Source organism: Rattus rattus, chromosome 17, assembly GCF_011064425.1.
Source record: "Rattus rattus isolate New Zealand chromosome 17, Rrattus_CSIRO_v1, whole genome shotgun sequence".
Lineage (NCBI taxonomy): Eukaryota > Metazoa > Chordata > Mammalia > Rodentia > Muridae > Rattus > Rattus rattus.
The window spans coordinates 39,554,906-39,580,236 of NC_046170.1; the positions used below are offsets into that span (position 1 = coordinate 39,554,906).

At 46.8% G+C, this 25,331-nt stretch overlaps 1 protein-coding gene across 2 annotated transcripts in view; it reads left to right on the forward strand.

Moving 5' to 3' along the window:
* Positions 1-6,778: 6,778 nt before the first annotated feature.
* The window catches only part of Usp10 (ubiquitin specific peptidase 10), a 42,464-nt gene continuing 23,911 nt past the window's right edge, over positions 6,779-25,331 (forward strand). The window contains exons 1-2 of one of the 2 annotated variants that reach the window (XM_032887586.1): positions 6,779-7,219; positions 24,972-25,040. In XM_032887586.1, the coding sequence (XP_032743477.1) occupies positions 6,812-7,219; positions 24,972-25,040 (477 nt within the window). In that variant the 5' untranslated portion in view covers positions 6,779-6,811. The remainder of the gene's footprint in view (positions 7,220-24,971; positions 25,041-25,331) is intronic. The other variant, XM_032887587.1, reaches the window with a different exon arrangement.

Below are 25,331 nucleotides of genomic sequence, written 5' to 3' on the forward strand. Positions count from 1 at the left end.
TGTCTTCGGATACACCAGAAGAGGGCATCAGATCCCATTACAGATGGTTGTGAGCCACCATGTGGTTGCTGGGAATTGAACTCAGGACCTCTGGAAGAGTAGTCAGGTGCTCTTAACCGCTGAGCCATCTCTCCAGCCCTTCTTTATTTTTTTTTTTAATTATTTTATTTATTGTGTATGAGTGTTGGCATGTGTGTCTGTGTACTGCATTCATTCAGTTCCCACAGAGGCCAGAAGGGGGTGGGACTGGAGTTAGAGATTATGAGTCACCTTTTGGGTGCTGAGAATTGAACTCAGGTCCTCTGGAAGAGCAGCCAGTGCTTTTAACTATGAAGCCTTCTTTCCATTCTGATTGGGGCAGGGGTGGAGGTGGGGGTGGGGGTGGCAGAGATCTTTAAATACCATTGGGCCGAGTCACCATGCAACTATTTTTGCCTCTTCTGTATGCTGATGTCCCTTTCTGCTGAACTGTGTAGGAAATGTCTTTTTCATTAGTCTCTTGAATTTGTTATTATCTTATTTCCAATCTCCTGGGCTAGCTAGCCAACAAGATTACAGGGGACTTTCCTGTCTTTGCTTCCGATCTTGTCATAGGAGGGCTCGCATTACACACCTGAGCCATTCATTGGACCTCACTTACACGTGAATTCTGAGTCTCCAAATTCAGGTCATCGGGCTTAGACAGGAAGCACTGTCAACGCACTGAGCTAGCTCCCCGGTCCAGCAAGCCCAGCAAATGGTTTTCAAAATCGTAATCCAAGAAGCACACGGCATGCCCTAGAGCATGTGGAAAACAGCAGCAGCGTCCACTTCACCGGGTTTTGTGGGAGCACAGTAAGGTTGTCTGTTTTTTCAACAAATGTTCACTGAGAAGCCGCCATGCGCCTTGAGCTGGCCCAGGCACAGGGGACATCTGGGACACGAGATTATGTAGCTGGCTTCTGGGGGCTTGACTCCAGTGCAAGAGCAGAAAATCCACTTGTAAAATGCACACAGACCTGGGCACCAGCTCAGGGCAAGCACGACCCAGCAAGATGGAGCAGAATAATAGGAAGGACCTGAGAGCCGCAGCCACCACCCTTTAGTCCTTGGGTAGGATAAGCGCTGAGCCCCCCCCCCCCGAGGGACATAGCCTTAGGCTGGTCTAGGGATCGTGACCTGGAATAGGCTATGTAGATAAGGCTGGCCTCCAAATCTCAGAGATCCACTTGTCTCTGCATCTGGAATGTTGAGATTAAAGGCTCTTCCTGTGCTCAGAACTGGAGCCGAAGGGCTGCAGATGGAGCTGATAGGGAAAAAAGCGTAGCCACAGGCCTTGAGCTTGAGTCTCATCTCCAAGCGCTACAAAAACACATAGACGCGCTCACGTAGATGACATAGACAAGCTCTAAAGTGCTTTGGTTTGGTGAGCTAGATCCGCTTCTGTTTTTGGTATTAAAATGAAAACTGTTGGAGGAGAGGGGGCTGGAGAGTGGGCTCAGCGGTTAAGAGCACTTGCTGCTCTTTCAGAGGACCTGAGTCGAATTCCCAGGACCCACTCAGGAGGCTCATAACCATGGGTAGCCCCAGCTCCTGGGAACCCAATACCCTCTGGCTCTCTTCTGGACTCCGAGGGCATTAACATGTGTAGCGAGCTCGAAGAAAGAAAATGTGATATTTATGTATTTACTTGTTCTGCGTTTGATTTCAGACCCTGGGACAAGGGACTGAGGTGCAAAGCAGACCTGGTCTCCAGCTTCTCCCAGCATCCCTCAGTCCCTATCTGGCATACTCTGCCCCCAACCCTGAACTTCCCAGCCCAGGGGTTGGGCTGCCCTTCTCCCAGAGGTTCTTCCTTAACTAATCCAAACATTTTGGTCTCTCCTTCTCTTTCCTCTCTATACATGAGCCCTGCCCCCACAACAATCCCAACGTGACTTTCCTGATCCGGGTCCTTGGGGCCAATGAACGTGGCTTGAGAGTAGTTTTCTGATACACTTGCATTTAACATTCTTTGTAGCTCTGGCTGTTCTGGAACTCCCTATGTAGCCAGTGTTGGCCTCGAACTCAGAGTCCTTCCTACCTCTGCTTCCAGAGTGTTGGAATTAAAGGTGTGCACCACTACCAATACCCGGCTTGTGATAATTATTTACTTGGAGACTTTTGCTTTTGTTTGTTTGTTTGTTTTTGGAGGCAAAGTCTCGATTCCAGGCTGGCCTTGAACTTGGTATGTAACTAAGCTGGCTTTGAATGCCTCCTGATTCTCCTGCCTCAATTTCCTGAGTACTAGGCGTCCAGGCGTGTGTCTTGTATCAGTATTATTTATTTATTTGTTGTGGTTGTTTGTGTTTCGAGACGAGACCTCCCTATGTAACTCTTTACTGGCCTAGAGCTCACAGACATCCTTCTGCCTCTGCCTCTGCCTCCGCCTCTGCCTTGGCCTCCTTAATACTGGGATTAAAGGCCCATGTCAACAGGCCCACACCATATGCATGGCTTAAAAAACAAAACAGGGGCTGGAGAGATGGCTCAGGGGTTAAGAGCACTGACTGCTCTTCCAGAGGTCATGAGTTCAATTCCCAGCAACCACATGGTGGCTCACAACCATCTGTAATGAGATCTGGTGCCCTCTTCTGGCCTGCAGTCACATATGGAGGCAGAATGCTGTGTATAAAATAAATAAATAAATCTTAAAAAGAAACAAAAAAACAAAAACAGAACGTACATTTATTTAATATTTATCAAATTCTCATGCTAAGATTCGAGTGGAAGTCAGAGGACAACTGGTCAACCTGTCACTTCTTTCCTTCTGCCATTTTCCAAGACAGTTTCTTCCTATAGCCCTGGCTGTCCTAGAACTCCATCTGTAGACCAGGGTGGCCTTGAACTCACAGAGCCAGTGCTTTTAACCACTGATGCATTTCTCCAAACATTGTCATCAAACTCTGGTCATCAGTCTTGGCGGCAAGCACCCTTGGCTTCTGAGCCCTCTCACTGGCCAAGATTGTGGTTTTATGGCCTTGTGTAGAGCGCACTGCCGCACTGGTCATGTCAGTGCCTCCCAAACTTTCCATCCTCCCCTGTTTTTCATTTCGCTTCTATTGCCACTGTGGCCAGAGAGTCTTCAAGGACTGGGAAGCTATCAGGCCATCCTGGTAGCCACCCATTTCCCATGATTCCAGTTTTCCTTCAAAAGCTTGAATTTTATCATTGACAGTAGAGTCAAAGGCATCAAGCCCCTTCTGGGAAAATGTTATCTTCCTGCCCAAGGACTCTGGGAACGAAGATAATTTTCAGCAATTACTAAGCTCCTAAGTCAGTGGTTCTCAACCTTCCTAAGGCTGTGATCCTTTGCTACGATTCCTCATGGTGTGGTGACTTCCAGCCATAAAGTTATTCTCATTGCTATTTCATAACTTTAATTTTGCTACTGTTATGAATCACAATGCAAATATCTGATGTGTAGGACACGTGTTATCTGACCCCTATGAAAGGGTCCTTTGACCTCCCAAAGGGGTGGAGACCCACAGGTTGAGAACTGCTATTCTGATGTAGGCCAGGCTAAGCCTTTTGCATATGTTATCTTGCTATTCACTTAAAACAGTAGTGTGTGTGTGTGTGTGTGTGTGTGTGTGTGTGTGTGTGTGTGCTGGGTGGTGGTGGCACACCAGAGATGGTAGATCTCTGTGAGTTCAAGGTCAGCCTGATTTACAGATCAAGTTCCTGGAGACCCTGTCTTAGAAAATTTTTTTGTTAGTTTTATTTAAATTGCATATATATGGGTATTTTGCCTGCTTGTATATCAGTGCACTGGGTGCTTGCCTAGTGCCTATGGAGGTCGGAAGAGGGCATCAGAGTCCTTAGGGTGGAGTTACAGAGGGTTGTGACAGGTGCTAGGACTTAAGCTTGAATCCTCTGCAAGAGTAGTCAGTGTTTTTAACCACTGACACATTTGTCCAAACTTTGTCATTCACCTTTACTGTAGCCTAGGGAGTTATTATTGTTCCCGTTCTACAGATTGGAAAGACTGAGGTCCAGATTACTAAGAAACCCACTCAAGGTCACACCACTGTGGTACACCTCTACGTGGATCAGAGTTCCAAAAATGATCTCCTTAAGTAGGCAGGCCTGAAGAAATGCTCTGTCCCTTTGGGCATGTGCCAGGCTACACACATATCCATAGTAGGAAGTGTGGTTCCTCGTGGCCCTCTGGAAAACATCAGCTCAAGGGGATTCTGGGAAGTCTCGTGGGGTTGGGGTTAAAAAAAACCACCAGAGGCCACACCCCACTTGAACGTCTATTATCTGCTGGGTAGGCATATTGCTCCGAGTTATTTTATCACAGCTGTGGTGGATTGCACTTAATTTACTCGCTTAGAAAAACACAAATCATTCCCTTTACTGTTCTTTGGAATAGAAGATGGACAGGGCTTTATACCTTCCACAGGGTTTGTGGCCCAACTGGCTTCAGAGGCTAGCTGCATGCCTTCCACATCTGACCTTTATCTAAGTCTCCCAGACAGGGCCTCACCTCACATAGCCCAGGCTGGCCTCTAGCTCACTTTGTAGCTCGGTATAACCTTGAACTCCTCCTGATTCTTCTGTCTCTACCTCTGGAGTATTAGGATCACAGGGTGGGCACCACCATCCCAGTGTAGGTGGTGCTTTATAAATGCTGCTCAAATGCTCTAACAAGGAGACTCAGCCCTGCCTTCCTCCACTTGTCTGCCGGTCTCTTGTCTTTGCCTACATTTCCTTGTAGAGACCCTGGAACCAACTTGGAACGACCCTGTTCACATCCCTCACCATCATTCTAGCTGCAAGGGTTTCGTTGGCTAGGACACGGCTCCAGCTATGCAGGGACTCAGCTTTGCTCTCTTCCTGTTTTTAGGAAGGGGTTAACCACATCAGATATGGAAGATCTACAGAAAGATTAGGGAGCCTCTCCAAGTTTAAACAACCAAGTAGACTGGTTTGAAACTCTACGCAGGCTGCTAAGTAAGCACTGTGTGGGGCCACTGTGGGCTCCTACTGAGGCAGGAGAAAAGAGAAAGTTAAGGTGGTAGGGGTGTGAGAAACCTGACTCCTGGGGATCTAGTCTGCACTTCCTGTTGGCTGAGAGTCACAAAACAGACTGATAAAGCCATGGCTGCCTGTAGGGTTAAAGGTGGTTTTCCTCAGGACACCAGTGATGCTAAATGCAATAAAACATTCCTAGTTTGAGCCATGATGTTTGTGACTGTGAGCCTAACCTTATCAGCACTCCCATCCCCCCACCCCTCCTTCCCTTGGTTTTTCTGAGACAGGCTTTCTCCTCTGTGTAACCCTGGCTGCTTTGGAACTTGTTCTGTAGACCAGGGTGGCCTCAAAGAGATTCGCCTGCCTCTCTATCTCCAGAAATTAAAGGCATGTGCCACCAACCTAGTCCAGTATCTCCACCTAAGCTACCAACTTTATAAAACCACCCTAATTGCTTCCATTGTAAATTATTATTAAATTAAATATTAATTAATAATTTATTATTAATAAATATTAACAAGTATTAAATATTCAACGTTCATTTTTATTGATTATTGTTATTAACCATTATTATTAAATTATTATTTCATTGAAATTTTATTATTATTAAAAGCAAATTATCATTTTCTGAGACAAAGTCTTGCTCTCTGAGCCATTCAGGTTTGCAATTCACCAGAGACCTGCCTGCCTTTGCTTCATCCATTGTAGATTAAAGGCTTGTGCAGCCAAGCGGGCCCAAAAGAAATTTCTTAGGAGAAACCATCGAACCAACTCATTCGGGAGTTTCAGTTCATCCTTGGCTCTCTATAAAGTTTGTTTGTTTGTTTGTTTTATCTTTTTTTTTCTTTCGGAGCTGGGGACCGAACCCAGGGCCTTGCGCTTGCTAGGCAAGCACTCTACCACTGAGCTAAATCCCCAACCCCTCTCTATAAAGTTTGAAGCCAGCCTTTGCAACATGAGAGAGTTGAGTCAAAGCAAAAGGAAAAGCAAAACCCAAGACACCTAAGGGCAACTCTCTGGAGCAGCTGTGCCCACACTCAGACACTATCCTTTTCTTCCTTGTCTCTAAATCCTAAACTCAGTCCGACCCGTGTATTCTCTCTCATCTCTACTTAATAAACTTGCCGACTTTGCCCAACGCGGGCTTGTCATAAAATCCTTTCCTGGCCAGGCAGTGGTGGTGCACACTTTTAATCCCAGCACTGAGGAAGGAAAGGTAGGTAGATCTCGGAATTCAAAGCCAGCCTGGTCTGCAGAGCTCCTGGGAGTAGGAGGTTTAACAAGGGATTTTTGCGTATATGGTTGGGTCAACAGCTTTCCTATGTGTATGCACCTGCGTGTATGCAATAGGTATCATTTACCTTACCCTTTGCAGAATGTGCTAAGTCAGCAACACGAATATCTACCCCTCCCTTACTCAGAGCCACCTTCCTTACTCAGCTCTGTGTGGCCTGGAACTTGCTATGTAGATTGGTCTGCAATTCATGGATGACCTTTCTACTTCTGCCGCCTATATACTGAAATCACAGGAGAACAATCCCGGATCAACGAGTTCTTTCTAAAATTGTTTATTTTGTGTGTGCCCTTTGTATGTCAGAAGACAGTTTGTAATTGGTTTTCCCTTTGCGTCATGTGGATCCCGAGGATGAAACTCATTTGGTCCTCAAGGGTACAGGAGGCAGGCTCCGTTACCCGCTGAGTCATCTCACTAGCTCCTCAACGTTTATTTTTATGTTTTACAAAGAAAAAAAAATTTTTTTTCCCAATTCCAGGCAAAGCTAGTTAAGAGAATGAAGAGTGAAGGAATGAATGAATGAACGGTCGGAAGAGCGCGCTCCAGAAGGTAAAGGATCCGTGGGGGATCTCCAGTGGCGATCCCAGGGCGGAGCTCAGGCGGGCACTGCGCAGTTACCACTCCCGGACTCCACCTTGCAGCCCCGGGGTGCGTGGCCAGCTCAATCCTCACGCCCTCACCCGGAGCGGCCAGCCTCCGCGCTTTGTGAGCGGAAGGGTCGCCGGCCGGGGCGCACGCCCACCTGTCGCGCGCAGGCGCAGAACGTCGCCTGGCTCTCCCGCGGTGCAGTCAGTGCGCAGGCGCGGCGGCCGATGCGAGTGTGTCTGTGCGGCGAGAAGATGGCGGCGACGGGGGACGCGGCGTGAGAAGCCGGAGGAGCTCCGAACCTCATTGAGACGGGCCGCCATGGCCCTCCACAACCCACAGGTAGCGCGGGCCGCGTCCAGGGCGGGAGGTCTGGGCCACGGGACGGCATAGGGGCGACGGGCGCGAGGTGCGCGGCGGGCGAGCGGTGGGGGAGGCGCCGGCACGCTGCCGGCCTAGGCCCGCGCCGCGCCCCTTAGCGCCGCGCTCCCCAGCGTCCGAGGCCGCCCGAACTGCCTCGAGAGCGTCCGAGCCGCCCCGAGAACGCCCGAGCCACCCCGAGAACGCCCGAGGCCGCAGGGAAGGCCTCCGCGTGCCGGGCCAGCAGCCGCCGAGTCCCGGGCGACGCTCTGGCCCAGCGGCGCGGGTGGCTGGTGTGCTGCGGCGCCGCGGGGACCTGGCCCTCGCCTCAGGAATTCTGTTGCAAGGAAAACTGGGAACCACTGGGGCGGCACACTCTGTCTCGCCCGGGACTGACACCTTTTGCACGGAGTCCGAGCCCGGGCTAGGTCGGGGCCCGGCAGGCTGGAGCGCTTGCTGCGCTTTCTGTGCTGGAGCTGCTCCTGCAGACGACCCTCTCCTAAGACGCACTTAGGAGGAGTGAGAAGTCAGCACGTGGTGCCGCTTCTCGGGGCTGCTTTAGAGCCGGCGTCTGTTGAGGTCTCAGCCCCTACACTCGAAATCGCTGTGTCTTTTTATAATCCTCTCCCAGGTTGAGTAGTAAAATGACTCTCGGGAAACTAATGAGGAGGAAAATCATTGCCTTTCCGAGGATAATAGGTGTATGTATAGGCAGGCGAGGTCGATCTGGTTAGGTCACCTTTGAAGAATGATCATCTTTTTATTTTCGAACAGGGTCTTTCTCTGTAGTCCACGATTGCTTCTAATTAAAGATTTTTTTTCTGTCCCAGCCTGGTGGGTTGCAGGCTTGAGCCACCACGTGCTTTCGAAAGGTTATTTTAGTAACTGTCGAAATATGGGATTTAAACCTCGAAACTTTTTAATAAAAGGTTAGATCCTAGGAGAAACTTAGGTTTTCTTAAAGATCTTGGGTTTCATAGATCAAATCTGAACTTTGCCTGTTTGACCTTTCCCCTCCATTTGTAAATGCGCTTTTGTATTTGGTGTAGTTTTTTTTTTTCAATAGGCAGACTGTTTGTATTCGTTGAATAATATATTTTGACAAATGTATCAACCCGAGTTTTAATTAGTTTTTAAGTTTTAGTCAGGTCTTCACTATGCAGCCCTGGTTAAGACAACTGCCTGCCTCTACCTCCAGGGTGCTGGCGATTGGGAGCATTCACCGCCATATCTGACTCTATCCAGAGCTTTTTATTTATTTTTATTTTATGTGAATGAATGCTTTGCTTGCATTCCTGGTGCTCATTGAAGTGAGAAGAGTTAGAAGTTAGATCTCCTGGAACTGAAATTAGAATGGTTGTCAGCCTCCGAGTTGTGATGGGAATGGAGCCCCAGTTTTCTGCTAGAGCAACTGCCTTAAATTCTGGAGCCATCTGTCCAGCCCCTCTTCATAGACTTGCTCAACTCAAAAACACCTTTAGTCCCAGCACTAGGGAAGCAGAGGCAAGTAGATCTCTGAGTTTGAGGCCATCCTGGTCTACAGAGTTCCAAAACAGCCAGGGCTACACAGAAACCCTGTCTCAAACAAAAAAAAAAAAAAATCTAGTTGACTACCTTGGTTTATTGTTGGAATTAGTCTGTACAGTTCATTCTGAACTGAGGTATAATGTAAATCAATCTCTGTCTCTGTCTCTGTCTCTGTGTGTGTGTGTGTTTTTGAGGTGAAAGAAAGCATGCTTAAGCATGGTTCGCTTTCTCAAGCGCCAGTAACAGTGACCAGTTGGTGGAAGAGGTGATGCCTTTTAAGTGATTTCACTGGGGTCTGTTGTCCTGGCATTGCATCACCTAGCGTTAGCAGTGCCTTGGGTCAGCTAGCGAGTGGAAGAAGGGAGAAGAGGTGGTGATAGTTTGGAGTCCTGTTTTGTTTTGTTTTTGTTTTTTTTTCTTTTTTTTCGGAGCTGGGGACCTGTTTTGTTTTTAAAGGACTAGTTGAGGGTTGGGGATAAGGCCCTGGGTTCGGTCCTCAGCTCCGAAAAGAAAAAGAAAAAGAAAAAAAAAAACGACTAGTTGAGGAATAGCCATGGAAGGTGGAGCACACTTGTAATCCCTGCTTGGGAGAGGTGGAGGCAGGAGGATCAGAAGTCGAAGGTCATCCCTAAGCTACATTGCAAGTTTCAGCCCTCCCCCCTCCCCAGAGGAGGGAGGAGGAGGAGAAATAGGATTTCACTATTGAATCTTTTGAGTTCTAAGTATTTTAACAATGAATTAGTTAATTCAGTCATGAGGTATTAGCAGTTTACCTTCAGCCAGACTCCATGACGAATGCAGTCCGTAGCTTTTGTTTTGATTGCTTTCGGAGACAGGGTTACCGTATAGTCCAGAGTGAGTTTTCCTGCCTCAGCCTCTCAGGGATGGGGATTTTAGGGAGGAGCCTAAATGCTCTAGGGTTTTGTTGAAGTAACTGCCGCAGGTTTACAGTTAAGGGTCAGTTTTCAGTGGACTTTCAGAGGCTACAGGTTAACTATTTCATTTCCATGTTTTGGATTGTTTGCTTGAACCCTGTTTTGTGGATTGAAGGGCAACTGTGAACTTGGAAGACTCTGCAGGGCGTTCCTGTCCACCAGCTAAACCAGTTTAGAGAAGGAGCTCTCACCTGAGGTGGAAGTGGATCTGGCATTCCTGCTGTTAGAACTGGCTCAGTGAGCTGAGCAGATTAATCTGAAGCTCCCAGCTCACTTTATAGTTGAAAAGTTGGCGTTGGGTCCACAGTGTGGTTCTGTACAGGTTGGGTGGTGCGCTGTTGGTTTCTGTTATTCATAGACCCCCACATTTTACATTTTACATGCTGGGAGTTCTTGGATACAGTTTGTAGCACATGGCAGAGTGTTATACTGACTTGGAAGTGCATTTGTAACTGATAACTAGATTGGGGTAATTCTTAAAGATACTTTTTCTGAAACAGTGTTTCATTACATAGCTTGTGGAACTGATAGAGCAGCCCACAGGCAGTCTCACACTTCCTACTTCGGTCTCCTGAGCTACCTTCCCCTGCTACCAGATGAGAATCTTACAGGGCTTGTGCAACTGAACTAAACAGTGTTGAGGTGGGTACAGGGTATTTGAAGATACTTTTTTTGTACATAACAACAGCAAAACATTTAGGTCAATCCTGAGACTATATATGCTATGAGAAGTCCAGGAGCTTGCAGTCCTCTGAATGTTTAGAGACTTACCCTCCTGTCCTTTCAACTCACCTTGTTGGGAACTCAGCACTGAAAGTCAGTGGAACGATACGATTCTGGATTCTTCTCTAGGGCTAACATTATACTAGGTATTTCAATTTATGTTATGTGGAGGTAGTATGATTTGAACAGTGGTGTACACAGGAAAATTAAAGGAGAAAGATGCCATAATTTGGTGACTGCCTCATGCAGACTAGATTGTCAAGAACGGGAAAAGCTGTCCTTCACTTGGATGAGATGTTATCAAGTCGTTGTAGTTTTGCACATTATAGTTGTGTGAGCACTTTTGAGCAATGGATCAAACTTTGAGGATGCACTGGAAGGGGTTGGGAGACACTTCTCATTGAGAACTTACCAGTGTGTTTGGGAAGTGGCTAGCAGAGCCTGCTTTTGAGTTGGTAATTAGGCCAGTGCACTGCAGTTGACTGGCACACATGAAGAGCCACTGCTGCAGACCAGACACATGCGTCTGCGGCGGAATTTGCTGGCCATGGGATGTTGGATTAGTGTCATTTGTCTTTTAGTGCCACTTCAGCAGGGCGCTGTTCATTTCTAAGACTTGCATGTGCTTGGACTGCAGTTTTTCTGTCTGTGGAAGCGATCTCCAAAAGGCCTTGTGTGACCATCCTGTCTGGGCAGGCTGGATTAAGAGCTACCGGCCGGAGAGATGGCTCTTGCTGCTCTTGCAGAGGACCTGGGTTTGATCCCACATGGTAGCTCACATCCTTGTCTGTCACTCCATTCCCAGGATATTTGGCACCTTTCCCTGGCATTTTTTTGGGGCACTGAATGCACATACCAATAAAACACCCATATTCATAAGGTTGGAAGAAAGAAGAACAAGTGTGGGACCAACCATGGTGGCCCACATCTGTTATCCCAGCACATGGGAGGCTGAGCATGGGTAGGAATTTGAGCCAGCCTGGGCTATATGGCAAGATACTGTCTGAAATTAAAAAAAGAATATAAATTGGAACAAAAGGGTAGCCCACGTGGCAGGTTTATTTATTTTGTTTCAAAGATCAGAAAATGTGGTTTATAGTAAATAAATGCAGCTCTTTAGATGGTAGCTGGTTATTTTGATTGTGGGAAACTTCAGCTTGATGCTGTGTTTCATCTGAAGACCTGGGGAATGAGGAGCAGCTCTTCTCTCCTGGGAACAGGGCAGGCAGGCAGGCTGTGGGGACAGATGGGGGAAGGAAGGACCTCTTCCTGGAACTTGTCTTTCATGCTTGCCAGAGAGTGGAGCTGCTCCTGTGTGTAGGTGCACACCGTGTACGTGTGGAGACCGGAGAACATTCGGGTGCTTCTCTGCCTTAGTGCCCTGGCTGGTGAGCTTAGCTCGAGATGCTCTTTAAAAAGAAATGTTTTTATCCCCTCCCCACACCCCTTCATGGCTTCAAAATGCTCTTTTAAAAACTTTGTTGGGTAGTGGTGAGGTCCGTCTTTTAATCCTAGCACTTAGGAGGCAGAGGCAGGTACATCTCTGAGTTCCAGGGCAGTCAGGGCTACACAGAGAAGCCCTCTCTCTCTCAAAAAAAAAAAAAACCAAAAAAACAAAAACCAAAAAACAAAACCAAAATTTGTGTGTGTGTGTGTGTGTGTGTGTGTGTGTGTGTGTGTGTGTGTGTGTGTGTGTGAGAGAGAGAGAGAGAGAGAGACAGACAGACAGACAGACAGACACACACGCGGGGTGGGGGAAGGCTGACTGACTTAAGGCTACCTTCAAACTTGCTATTTAGCCACATAGCCAAGGATGACTTACGAACCTCTTGCTTCTACCTCCCCAGTGCTGAGATCACAGTAATGTGCCACCGTGCTGGTTTATGTGATTCCATGGCTACAGCCCAGAGCTTTCTGTGTATGTCACTTGGCATCTACATGCTCTATGAGAGTTAGACTCAGGAAAATACTAAGCTGCAATAGCCGTACTGTACGCCGGTTTCAGTGGGTAGCCAGGCTTGGGGGAAGAAGCTGCTGACGAAGATTGGCGCCCTGAGGAGTGCTTAATCGGGTCTTTTGGCTGGGTGGGACATAGTTGGTACAGCTCTGTTCACAGAGACAGAATTTGGAAGGCTGAGTGAGGTCTTGCTGTGTCACAGCTGCTGGCCAGGAACTTGTAGCAGTCACGTCCCAGTCCCCTGAATGCTGTGATTAGAGGTGTGCACCCTGCAAAATTGATCTTAAAAAATACACAGAGTAAGGCTGAGGTAATATCTGGATTACATTTTGCAAGACGTGGACCTTGTCACCTAGGCTGCCAAAGAGCATTTAATGCTCCATTAGAACCCGGCAGTCACCTTTGGATGAGCGTCTGGGGCTGCACTACTGAGCTCTCACACTCCCACGCTGGTGCCCTTGCTAGGACAGAAGGTGTCCACCTTGACTCCACCGCTTTTCCTGAGCTAATGGTTGGGACCCATTAGTTCATGGATTTATTGGTATCCTTGCAGCTGCCAAGAAGCTTTCTAGTATTTCTGTCTCTTGCCTCTCGCCTGTATTGGGCAGCTTGTCTCAGGGAAGTAAACCCAGGGACCTGTGAGGAATGTTTGGTTGTGTGTGTGTAAGCTAGAGGTTGACTCTGGGGTTAGTTGTTTTCAGTAGGTTTCTCTGTACCTCTGGTTGTCCTGTCCTGGAACTCACTGTGTAGAACAGGCCCTACTTGAGATTCACCTGCCTCTGGAATGCTGGGATTAAAGTATGTACCTCCACTGCCTGGCTCCTTCCACTTCTGTGGGCTCCAGAGATGAAATTAGTATGTGAATTACAGAAGTGAGCCCAGATCTTGGCCTATACAGCAGCTGCAGTTCCCTGCAGAGCCGTCTTCCTGGTCCAGGACTTAACATTAAAATACATGCTTCTGACCTCTTTAGTGTCCACTAATTGTAGCCACAAGGCCAGGGTGCAACATCTTTTCTTTACAGTGAACCCATCAAAGCTGTGTGGTAGGGAAAAGAGTTGGAAAGGAGAAAGGAAGCTTAATTCTAGGTTCTGTGACATCTGCCCATTCTAACCCCCCTGTCCCTCATGAGTGTGAGTGTTTGCCTGCATGTGTTTGGGACCCAAACACTGTATTGGCTTCCCTGGAACGGGAGTTAGATAGAGATGGCTGTGAGCCACCATTGAGGATGCTGGGAACCTGGGTCCTTTGCCAGAGCAGCCAGTGCCTTTAACCACTGAGCCATATCCCCTTTAAAACACAATGTAAATGGCATTTCTTTCTGCGCTGAAGCAAGTGAGTACCCCAGAGCTACAATCCTAGCCCATATCTTGATATATTTATATTTTTTAACATCTCCCCTCTTCTGCATATAGGGTTTTTCTGTGTAGCCTTGACCGTCTTGGAATTTGCTCTATAGGTCAGGCTGACCTCAAACTCAGATCCTTCTGCTTCTGCTTCCCAAGTAATGGACTAAAGGCCTGTGCCACCACACTTGGCAGACTTTTTTTAAAGAGTAGTTTAGTTTAAGGATCACATCAAAACTGAGAAGATAAAGATATGTCCCATATAACCTTTTGGTATTTTAAGTAATGACTTCCTTTAGAGAGGTGCCGAGGCCGTCATTCTTTAAGACCCAAATTAGGCTTCCTAGGTAGGTGAACAGTGGACAGGAAGGAGTATATTGACTTTGAAGGACATTGCAGTGACTGGGCACTGTGGTCTGTGTAGCCTGTGTCAGCTGTCACATACTGTTATCACCGCTCCACACACACCACAGAAGAGGCAGGCCCTCCAGGTCAAGAGGCTGATAAGTCAGTGTTAGGGACTTAAAAGCAGGCCTTTGGCTTCCTAGTTTGAGTTTTTCTACTTTGTAGAATTGCCTTTATAGACACTAGGCCAGGACCTGATGATCACTGAGGGACTCTTACAGTGATTCTCAAATGAGAGGTAGAGAGAAGGGATGAGATGAAGGTGGGCGTACACGTGTGCATGCAGGAGTTACTGTGCAGTAGTAATGTGCTAACAGTCCAGTCCTTTCTGATTTTATTTTTACTTATAAAACAAAGACATGCTATTTTGTGAGCCATTTATCCCCTGCAAAGGAGATGGGGAATTTAAAGTAACAATAAAGGTTTTTCACTAATCTTTCATCTTCAGTTTGTCATCTGTATGGTTAGACCTTTTTGCTTTGGTTTGATTTAGAGACAGGTGACAGGTTCTCTGAGTTGGTAACCTGGACAGCACACTGGATTTGGAATGCTTTGTTGCCCAAACACTGGGGTTAGGGACTGAAGCTGGCTCTCACTATGTGTGTGTGCGTGCGCGTGTGTGTGCGCGTGCGCGCGCGCGTGTGGGTGCGTGTGGGTTTATATGTTGTATGTGTTTTGATGACAGGCGCCCCCTACCCTCACCTCCCCATCAGGCGTCACACTTTAGGATTATAGTGTGTCCCGTATTTGGAACAAATAGTTTTGAAACTATTCTGAAATATTCTGAAATTCAGTAAAATTTTTTATTATTTTGTGTGTATGGATTTTGTACCACATGTATGCCTAGTTCCCATAGAGAAAAGAGAGGGCATTGGATCCTCTGAAACTGGGGTTACAAACAGTTGGGGACAAAACCATGTGCATGCTGGGAATTGAAGCTGAGTCTTCTGGAAAAGTAGCCAGTGCTTTTAACAGCTAAGCCACTTCTCCCAACTACATATTCCACTGTAGTCCTGTGTTTCACTTTACACAAGAGGCACTTCTCAGTTAAGTTCTTGTTGGTCTGTTACCTCTTCTATAGGGCCCTAAAGGACAGACCCTACGTGGTTTGGGGAGAGTGGTGGGTCATCTGCCTGAGTGGCTAGAGAAGAGTCTGCTAATTAACATGAAACATTTCTTTTTTTCTTTTTAAACATTTTTCCCTTTTTTTTCTTTATATGTGTGGTTGTTTGGCTTGCATGTATGTCTGTATCACGTGCATACCTTGCTAGTAGAGGCCAGAGGAGGTGATACCGTGGGGCTGAGTTACAGGGTTGTGATCCACCTTGTGGGTCGGGGATTGAACCCTGGTACACTGGAAAAGCAGTCAGTGCACTTAACTGCTGAACCAGCTCTGTAGCCCTTAACCAGAAGTGTTTCTGTCTTCTCTAGAGTTAATCTTTTTTAAAGATTTATTTATTTTATGTATGTGAGTACACTGTAGCTGTCTTCAGACACACCAGAAGAGGACATCAGATCCCATCACAGATGGTTGTGAGCTACCATGTGGTTTCTGGGATTTGAACTCAGGATCTCTGGAAGCGCAGTCAGTGCTCTTAACCACTGAACCATCTCTTCACCCTCTTAACTCTTAACTTTTCCAGACTGGCACATTTACTTCTGATCCTAATACAATGCAAAGGAAGGTCTTCTATATTAGTCATGGTGTCTCCCCTCCCCTCCCCTTTGCAGCTCTGGCTGTCCTAGAACTCACCATGTAGATCAGGCTGGCCTCAAACTCACAGAGATTCAGAGTCACTAACTCAATGGAAGTGCATGGTTTTAGTCCTAGCATATTAGAGGCAGAGGCAGGTGGATTTTTGAATTCCAGGCCAGCCAGACCAAGTTCCAGGACAGAAACCCTGTTTGGAAAAGAAAAAAAATCAAAACCCTAAAACTTGACGGATGCACCTGCTCTGTCTCATGTGCCAGGTATAAGGCAAGTACCACCATGCCCTGCCACGAAGTGTGCTTTAATGCCCCTGTCTGTGATGTGAAGTCAACAAAACACAGCCTTGCTCTCTCAGAGCTGCTGTCCACTTAGCAGTGGGCAGAACTGGCCCTGAGGAGCCTGCGGTCTTGCCACTGTGAAGGTCTGTGTGCTGGGTCTTCAGTGTGGAATCAGTTTTATTTGTGGGTCATTATGTAACTGATACCTTTCAGCAAACATTTACTCAGCTTTGTGTTCTGTCCCTTGCTTTTGTTGGGGCTCATTTGTTGTGGCTATCGGTGTCCCCCAGACAGTGGCCTCGGATCCCGAGTTAGGCCCTCAGGCTCATACTGTCACCTGCGCACTGCTTGAATTTGAAGCCACTGGACTGGAATCCCCAGAATTGGACACAGCTCTGGGTGAGAGCAGTAGGGTCTGGGTAGCTCCTGGCACTGGATGAGCCTCCTCAGGATGTCTCCGGGCTCTCACAGGCTGGCGCTTCAGGTTCCTCTACTTCCTGAGTGGTTCCTCCTGCTGCAGCCTATTACGGTTTATATCCCCAGCATCTGTGCCTGCTAATCACAGAGCCATTTTGAATCTTAACTATTGTCTCCAGACTTGGCTAGACCCTTCCCTGGGGGGTTGAGTCCATTGCTGCGCTCACTGGAGAGACCTGGCCTTCCCAGGGGATGGTGTGTGCGAGTGAAGGGAACGTGGTAGGTGAGTGGGCTGGTTCTTGCCTTGATGGGCTGATTAGACTTTGTTTTGAAGGCTTCCTTTTAGATGTGTGGATGTTTTGCCCATATGTGTGCATGAGCCCCACTCCCATGGAGGGCTTCAGATTCCCTGGAACTGGAATTATGAAAAGTTATGAGCCACCATGTGAGTGGTGGAAATTGAACCCAGGTCCTGTGCAAAAGCAACAAGTGCTATCTTAGAACAGCCATCTCTCCCAGGTTTGTTTTGTTTTTAACGATTTATCCATACACATGAATGCTATTTGCCTGTATGCCTGCATGACAGAAGAGTGCATCAGATCCTATTACAGATGGTTGTGAGCCACCATGTGGTTGCTGGGAATTGAACTTAGGACCTCTGGAAGAGCAAAGTTCCAAGCCATCTCTCCAGCCCCCCAGGTTTGGTCTTTAAATCATATTTTGTCGTCATTCTGAGACTGCTTTATATGATCTCCAGCAGAGTCGTCTGTCTGCAAATGACAGCTTTGTTCTCCTGGTGGCTGAAGGATGTCCATTGTGTGTACACGTTTTTACTGTCCTTGTCTCTGTTCCAGGTTGTTTGGTTTTGTTTGAGGTAGGGACTCTTGTAGCCCAGGTGGCTCAGAACTGTACCCGAGAGTGAGTGACTGAGCTTTTGATCTTCCTCCACTTCTGTAGTGCTGGGATTCAGGTTGTGTGGGCAGTGCTGCCCTGCTCTGTGGTGCTAAGGATGGAACCCAGGACTTCCTGCATGCTATGCAAACACTCTACTGTGCTGTGTCCTCAGCACCAGCCTTCTGTCTCCTTAGCTCATCCTTTTCTCCTACCTTTGCTGATGGTCAAGAGGGCTCAAGACTCTGTCGTCCAACCATCCATTGAATAAGTGGGCCAGATAACTACACAGAGAAGTAGTTCTTACCTCTGTTTCCCTTTAGTCTTCCCCACTCTTCTCAGTCTGGGCTGACAGTAGTATAGGTTCCTCTCAGGCCCTGGGATTACCCCCATTGAGAGATTCTGAACCCAAGTAAGTCAGAACCAATCAATCAGCTCAGTGTGTCTAAAAGCTGGAATGAGGGCTGGACTCCATTCACTCCAGGCACTGGTGGAGTTGATACAGACCTGGCCTGTGTACTCCAAGTCTAAGGGGCCGGTTTCCTGCCTCTCTGTGCAGGAGACAGCACTGAGGGCCATTGGATTTGTTCTAGCTTCATGGATCCTCACCTCACGTACTCCCTCCAGGGACTTCCTGAGACTTCAGGTTACATTTTCTACAGAAACAAAACAAATAAGAAACTTATGTGTGCCTTGTACTCTCTGAGGTCAGAAGAGGGCATCCAGTTCCCTAGAATGGAGTTACAGGTGGTTGTCTTGTGAGACACATGTGGGTGCTAGGAATTGAACCTGGGTTTTTGGAGGAAGAATAGCCGGTGATCTTAACTACTTAGCCATTTCTGAAGCTCCTAGAAACTTCATTTTTGTTTTTGAGACAGGGTTTCTTTCTGTATAGTGTAAAATTTTTTCTTTCTCTCTCTCTTTTTTTAAACATTTACTTATCTGTAGTGGGGTGGTCAAAGGACAACGTTGAGAGCTGGCTCTTTCCCTCATTAGAAAGTTAAGATTGAACTCAGGTTGTCTGGCTTGGCAGTGAGCACCTTACCTGCTGAAGCCTTTGCCAGCCCTACCTACTGGGGAGATTCTATACTGGCCTTTTTAAGGTGGGAAGATGTGTGTGCTTCTTAATCAGCTGCTCTAGATTCTTGGGAGTGTTTAAACCAACCTTTGGGGAAGCCAGTGGCCTGCAGGTTTATTGATGGGACGTCCTTCCTGGCTGTTGACCTTCAACTGTTGAGGCTTTGTTGGTTTGGTTCTAGCAGTTCCATTCAATGGGGATTCCTGTAGAGCACAGGCCACCTGCAAGTTTCTGCTTGTGCAGAATTAAAACACCATGGTTTTGCTAGGCATTCGTCAGTAGTTAGTTGGTGAGGTCTTGACTTAGGGCTATAGGGATTTCAAGGAGAGCAGGCCGTTACAGTGAAGTGGCAGACAGCCCTGTGTGAGCTATAGTCCTGTATCATACATGTGCCCGTAACTCTCAAGAGTTAGAGAATACTTCCTGTCCCAGAGCTCCCACTGTCCGAGGCAAGTAGCATCTGCTGGTGAGTGTACAGCCTCAGCCCTGTCCTGGGACTGCACCTGCTGTCCTTTTATACATGTGTCTCATTCCCCCTTTCTCTTAAGACTGGCCCAAGGTGTCTGTGGCAATAGGAAAGTAGGTGGGACTTGCTTTCTGCTCTGTCCAGTTGCGTTTGTTAGCAGTACACTGATGAGTGTACTTTATGAGCGAGCATCCATTGCTGTGCTGTAGACAGGACTGGGAAGCTGCTAACAGTGGGCTTTTGTTACATGAATCATGGCTTCTAATTCTGAGATTGCATCTGTGGCAACAACTTAGCTCAAATTTTCAATGAAAGTAGCCAGCCTGCTGAAAGCCTGACAAGACTTTAGTAGGAATAAAATATGCAAACAAAGTAAAGTAGACACCGAACTGAAACACCAGGCTCTGTAATGCTAATGGCTTTGTTCTCTGGTGCCCGGAGCTCTTCCCAGGGAAGCAAAGCAGGATTACTGCAGCTCAGTCTGGGAAATGACATTGCACAGCCATTGAGGGTTGTGATGTCCTGAGTCTTCAGTATCAAGTATCCTCAGTCTCACACAGTTCATCATGGGGAGCTGTGTGATATAACGGTGTGAATACTGTGATATCAGTGAGACTCCTGGTTTGCATGACCTGAGTAGTGTCACCTTCAGGTATCCCCAAGCCATCACACCACTCTGCAGAGTGTGGTTTGTGTAGTGTGACTGTTATTGAAGTCAGTTAGCATCAACCTTGAATGTGTAGCAACCAATGCTTTGCTTTACACCTAAGTCTGGGGCTCATTACCACAGCACTGTGTGGGACAGTGGTGTGACACTCTTCCTAAGGAATACATACAGCCACCACCATGCTCAATTCTGAACAGTCTGCTGTCCCCTGGAAGCCTTATGTCCTGCAGTTGCTCTGTGCTGCTCCCTTCCTTCCCCCGGGAAGCCTGCCTGCCTGTTCCCACACGCCATGAGAGTGGAGCTTCAGGCAGTGGCCTTACTGTCTGACTTCTTCAGGTTTAGTTTTTATTTTTTCTCATACAGTCTATTTTGATGTTTTTCTCCTCCCAGAATCTCCCCAATCCTCTACCTACCCTACATCATGTTCTCTCCTTTTCTCCCATTCCCAAACAAAAAACTAGTAAGACAAAAACACAAACAACCAAGCAGTTAGAGCTTGTTCTATGGTGGCCAAGTCTGCCTGGGCACGGGCCTGAAGATGGAGTGTAGTTGACAGACACAGTGACACTCCATGGAGAAAGTGACTTCCCCTTCCCCAGTGGGTATCTGTTGGCAAATGGCTGCTTGGTTAGGGTGGGGCTTAGCATCTTCTTCCTCTTCTCTTTAAGAGGCTTTTTCCTGTCTAGCCCTGGTCTGTCCTGGAGTTTCCTCTGTAAACTGGACTAGCCTCAAACTCAGATCCACCTTCTGCCTCCTGAGTGTGAGCCACTCTGTCGTCCAGCTGACTTTTTTTAATATAACTTTTATAATTTTTATTATGTTCATTGGTTTTCGTCTGCATGTATATCTGTGTGAGGGTGTCAGAAGCCCTGGAACTGGAGTTACTATAGACACGTGTGAGCTGCCATGTGGATGCTGGGAATTGAACCTGGGTCCTTTGGAAGAATCAATGCTTTTTTTCCGGAGCTGGGGACCGAACCCAGGGCCTTGCACTTGCTAGGCAAGCGCTCTACCACTGAGCTAAATCCCCAACCCCAGAATCAGTGCTTTTAACAGTTGAACCATCTCTCCAACCTCCCTCATTTATCTGTTTGTTTGTTTTGAGACAAGGTTTCTCTGTGTACACCAGGCAGGCATCTCAGACCTGTCTACCTCTGTCTCCCAAGTGCTGGGTGTGTCTGTGCCCGGCTTACTTCCCCTTTTCAATGCTGGCTTCCGGTACACTTTAGTGTTGAGCAGGTAGGTATTGGTGTGATGCGTTCAGGTCCATGCTTCCCTCCTTTCTTGGTTTTGCTTGTGTTGTTTTGTGTTTGCCATGCTTGGGGCACAGGATAGAGTCTCACAAATGCCAGGCAAACCACCCCAGTCCTACCTAGTCAGACCCAGGAGCTCTTGTGGTTGCTGAGGAGTCTGGAGCTTTGTGAGTGAGCTCATCCTCTGCAGAGAGAAGGAAGGTTTTGCTCCCTCATAGCATCTGTTGCTTCAAAGGATGGCCCAGACCTCCTAGGTAGAAAGGCTGGTGGCATTTGTCTCCTGTGTTGGCTGTGACAAGGCTCTTCAGCCTGCTCCCATAGATGTGCACTGCAGTGGGAGACTAAGTGCTTGCCCATCTCCCTTGAAATGAGAATTACTGAACAGAGCAAAGCATTAGCTGACTGCTTATTTCAGAGCCGCTTCTCGTATCACCAGGAGCCTTTTCAAAAGGTGTGGAGCATTCATTTAGGGTAGCAGACATATTCAGTTGGATTTCTAGAGATGAAATATTTGGAAGCTTAGGGTCTGAGAATGCTGTGCTCCAGCGCCCCCTAGTGTCATGCAGCAGTGGCAGTCCTCAGTCCTGCAATACTGGTCTGCACTCCTGCAGGTGAGCCTAGGCCATTTTCCCACCTTCCATGGGAAGAGACCGCTTTTGAGCAGGATGCCTTGTCTTTGTCTTTCTTCCCGTTCTTTTCTTACATTTGTAATCCGTGGGCCACTCTCAGGAGCTTGGCCTCTGCTTTGTGCAGTTTTATCAGCATATTGTAATTTCCCTTTTCACCTTCCTAGAAATGTAACTTTGAAAGTTTTTTCTGGAGGCAGCACTTTGTATTTGATAGTGACAAGGCCCTTTCAGAATGGCTAACAGTTTTCTTTATTTTATGTACATGGGTATTCTGCCTGCGTGTGTGTCTATGGACAATGTGCTCTTGAGGAGTTAGAAGTAGAATCCCCTGGAACTGGAGTTACAGATGCTTGGGAGCCACCATGGGGTTGCTGGGAATTGACTTCCAGACTTCTGGAAAAGCAGTCAGTGCTCTTAACTGGGGAGCCATTTCTAGAGTGATCTCTGAATGGTGCTCACTGCATCCCTTCCAGGCAGTTTTAAGGGTTTTTTTTGTTTGTTTTGTTTTGTTTTGTTTTTAAGATTTATTTATTATGTATATAGCATATATGCCTGCAGGCCAGAAGAGGGCATCGGATCCCACTACAGATGGTTGTGAGCGGCCATGTGGTTGCTGGGATTTGAACTCAGGACCTCTGGAAGAGCAGTCAGTGCTCTTCACCACTGAACCATCTCTCTAGCCTAAAATCTGTTCTTTATACTTTTTTTTTGTATTTTGATTTTTGAGATGTGGTCTCCACACATCCTTGGCTGTACTAGAAGTCACTCTGTAGTGACTGTAGACTGACCTCAAACTCCTAGAGATCCACCTGGACATCTTATAATTAGTTTCTGTTTTGCCTGCATGTATGTCTGTGCATGCCTGGTGCCCATGGAGGCCAGAAGAATGTAATGGAACTGGAGACAGACAGTCGTGGGACATCATGCAGACATTGGGAATTGAACCTAGGTTCTCTTCAGGAGTAGCCGCTCTTAGCCACAGAGCCATCTCTCCAGCTCCTAGTCAGTTTCTTGAATAGAACATGATTTAAAATAATACACCCTGATAACACTCCCCTCCAGCTGTCCCCCTCTATAGATCTCGGTCAGACCTGGCTAGGTTATGGGTCCAGAGTTTCTAAACACACGTGTGCATTTTTATTTCTCATCACGTGTGTATGTGTGTGGGTGTGTGTGGGGGCTTCTTTGTTCAGCTTTACGTGGCTGTCTTCTTGTCTGTCTTTAACAGGCCTGGATTAAAGGCAAATGAATTTGTAAGAAAAACACTCTAGCAGACTTTTTCAAGTGGCCCAGGACAAATAGTGAACTAAGTGTAAGTACCAGGAGAGATTCTCACTGGGTTCTCCACCCAGTCCTTCCTCCAGGAAGGAGCCCGAATTCTGCGGTCCAGACTGGAAGGCACATGAACCTGGTTCCTCCTTCTCTGCTTGCACATTTCCCAAGATTTAGCCCTTACCGAATTAACCAGCCCTTTAAAAAAGTTGACTGTATGTGAACAAATTAGAAAATGTGTTTCTAAGTGTAGTTTAAATGAACGTTTCTGAGCTAGAGAGGTGGTTCAGTGGTTAGCGCTCTTGCCACTGTTCTGGGTTTAGCTCCCCGCACCCACATCAGGCAGCTTTAGACACCCATAGCTTGAACACGTCACATTGATTTGATTCTCATCCATACATACCTTTCGTCCATTGTGAGTCTACAGTCCTCCCTACTCCTGAGGATCCATGGGGAGGTGGGCGTGGGATGGCTTTCTGAGAGTTGCTCCCCTTGAGATGGAGTTGTGGTCTCTTTAGTGTCTTAGTTTCATGGACTTCTACTTCTGTATCCATCCCTGTCTGTCACCATAGTTCATTTAATGGGATTTACAAACTTCACATAGATGTCAGGATGTCCTAACCAATGATGACATTCAACCCAGACTTGTATGCGCTTTACAACTATCCACTGCATCCATGGCCCTCAAGAATGTTAAGTATACTTTGTACATTTGAGTAAAAAATTGATGGGATGCAATTCGGTGGAAATAAGAGCTTAGCATTTTTTTCTTGAATTTTCAAAACCGCCTGCTTGCCACTAAACACCAGTTGAGATTTTTAACAATTAATTTGAATTTAGTCTGGTTTTCACACCATTCATTCTGTTCTCTGAGCAAATAGTTCTTACTGTGGTTCTTCTGTTTCATTTTCACATACTGTGCTGTGAGTGATATTAATGTAAGCTTTCTCATGCTGGGAGCAGTTGGCTAATGTTGCAGTGGGTAAGAGGCTGAGTTCTAAAGCATTCCATGAGAAAACTAAACCATGTGGAATCTCAGTGTTTCCACCATGACAGCAGTCCACTGTCTTCTTGTGGACTTGGTCCAGGATATGTGTGCACTACATGAGGGGACAGTTTTGTCCTCAAGGTTTGCTGTGGTTTTAGTAGACGCAGCTCAGTAGCTCAGGGTGGTCTCCTTGTTACTCTTCCCAACAGTGCTTTTTGCATAGTAAGAATAATATCTACCTACTTAGTTATACAATGCAGGGTTGTAAACTTCCTGCAAGTCAAAGCCACTTTGAGCTAGATTTTAAGCTGCAGTAGAACTGAAGTTACAGCTCTGCTACTTGTCTTCAGGACCCAGTCCTGAGTCTTACATGTATGTTGCTGGCTGGCTGGCTGCCTGCCTACCAGCTGCCAATGGACTGAATGAATGAATGAATGAATGAATGAATGAATGAGTGAACGAACAAATGAATGCTGTGGACATTTCGTAGTGACACTTGTTAGTGGCAGACTTCTTGGAAACTCCTCAGAGCTGGCAGCCATGAGGAGTCACGTGTGCTGTACTAGATCTGTGAGCACTGTGAAGCTAGAAGATGGTGTCGGAGTCCTGTTCTGGTCTGTGGTTATAATAAACGACACATGTCTTCTAATGTTAGGGTTGCCGACATTTCCCGGTGAATTTTCCTATCCTTTGGTGGGGAAAAAAGAAATGGAAGTAGGCGGTAACCTGACTCTGCAGGAAGCTAAAGGGAGGTGAGAAGGTGAACCAGGAAGTTCCCCAAAGGCAGGAGCCTACATGCTCAGGGACCACACTTGAGCTTCAAAAGGTTTTTCAACCTTGTTCATGGACAATTTACAGAAAAGGCTGGTCGACGTTTTTCTTGTATGTCATGGGAAAATACCGCCTGCCCTGGGAACCTTCGCTTACAGAGGAAAGCCCTGCATCTCTTACTTGAAAAGGATGTGAAAAATTCTAGTATAAATGTTTTTGAAGACAAACACTATAAAATATGTGGCTTTAAAAAGATAAGTTGGGGTTGGGGATTTAGCTCAGTGGTAGAGCGCTTGTCTAGGAAGCGCAAGGCCCTGGGTTCAATCCCCAGCTCCGGAAAAAAAAAGAACCAAAAAAAAAAAAATAAAAAGATAAGTCATGTGTATATTATATGTAATTAAGTGTTCTTATTGTTTTCAGTATATTTTTGGCGATTTCAGCCCTGATGAATTCAATCAGTTTTTTGTGACTCCCCGCTCTTCAGTCGAGGTAAGAAAAATTGTTGTCATGAACGTATTTGTAGAGGTGATTGACAGTTCATTTTTATTTTAGTTAAGAGTTCTTACTCATAGATGAGTAGAGATTACACCAGGAGTGTGCTGGGCCGGCTTGCTGGCTCTTGTATTTATTTGCTTTAGACTTCAAAGAAGTGTTCTCTCTCTCTCTCTCTCTCTCTCTCTCTCTCTCTCTCTCTCTCTCTCTCACACACACACACACACACACACTCTCTCTCTCTCACACACACACTCTCTCACACACACACAGACACACACTCTCACA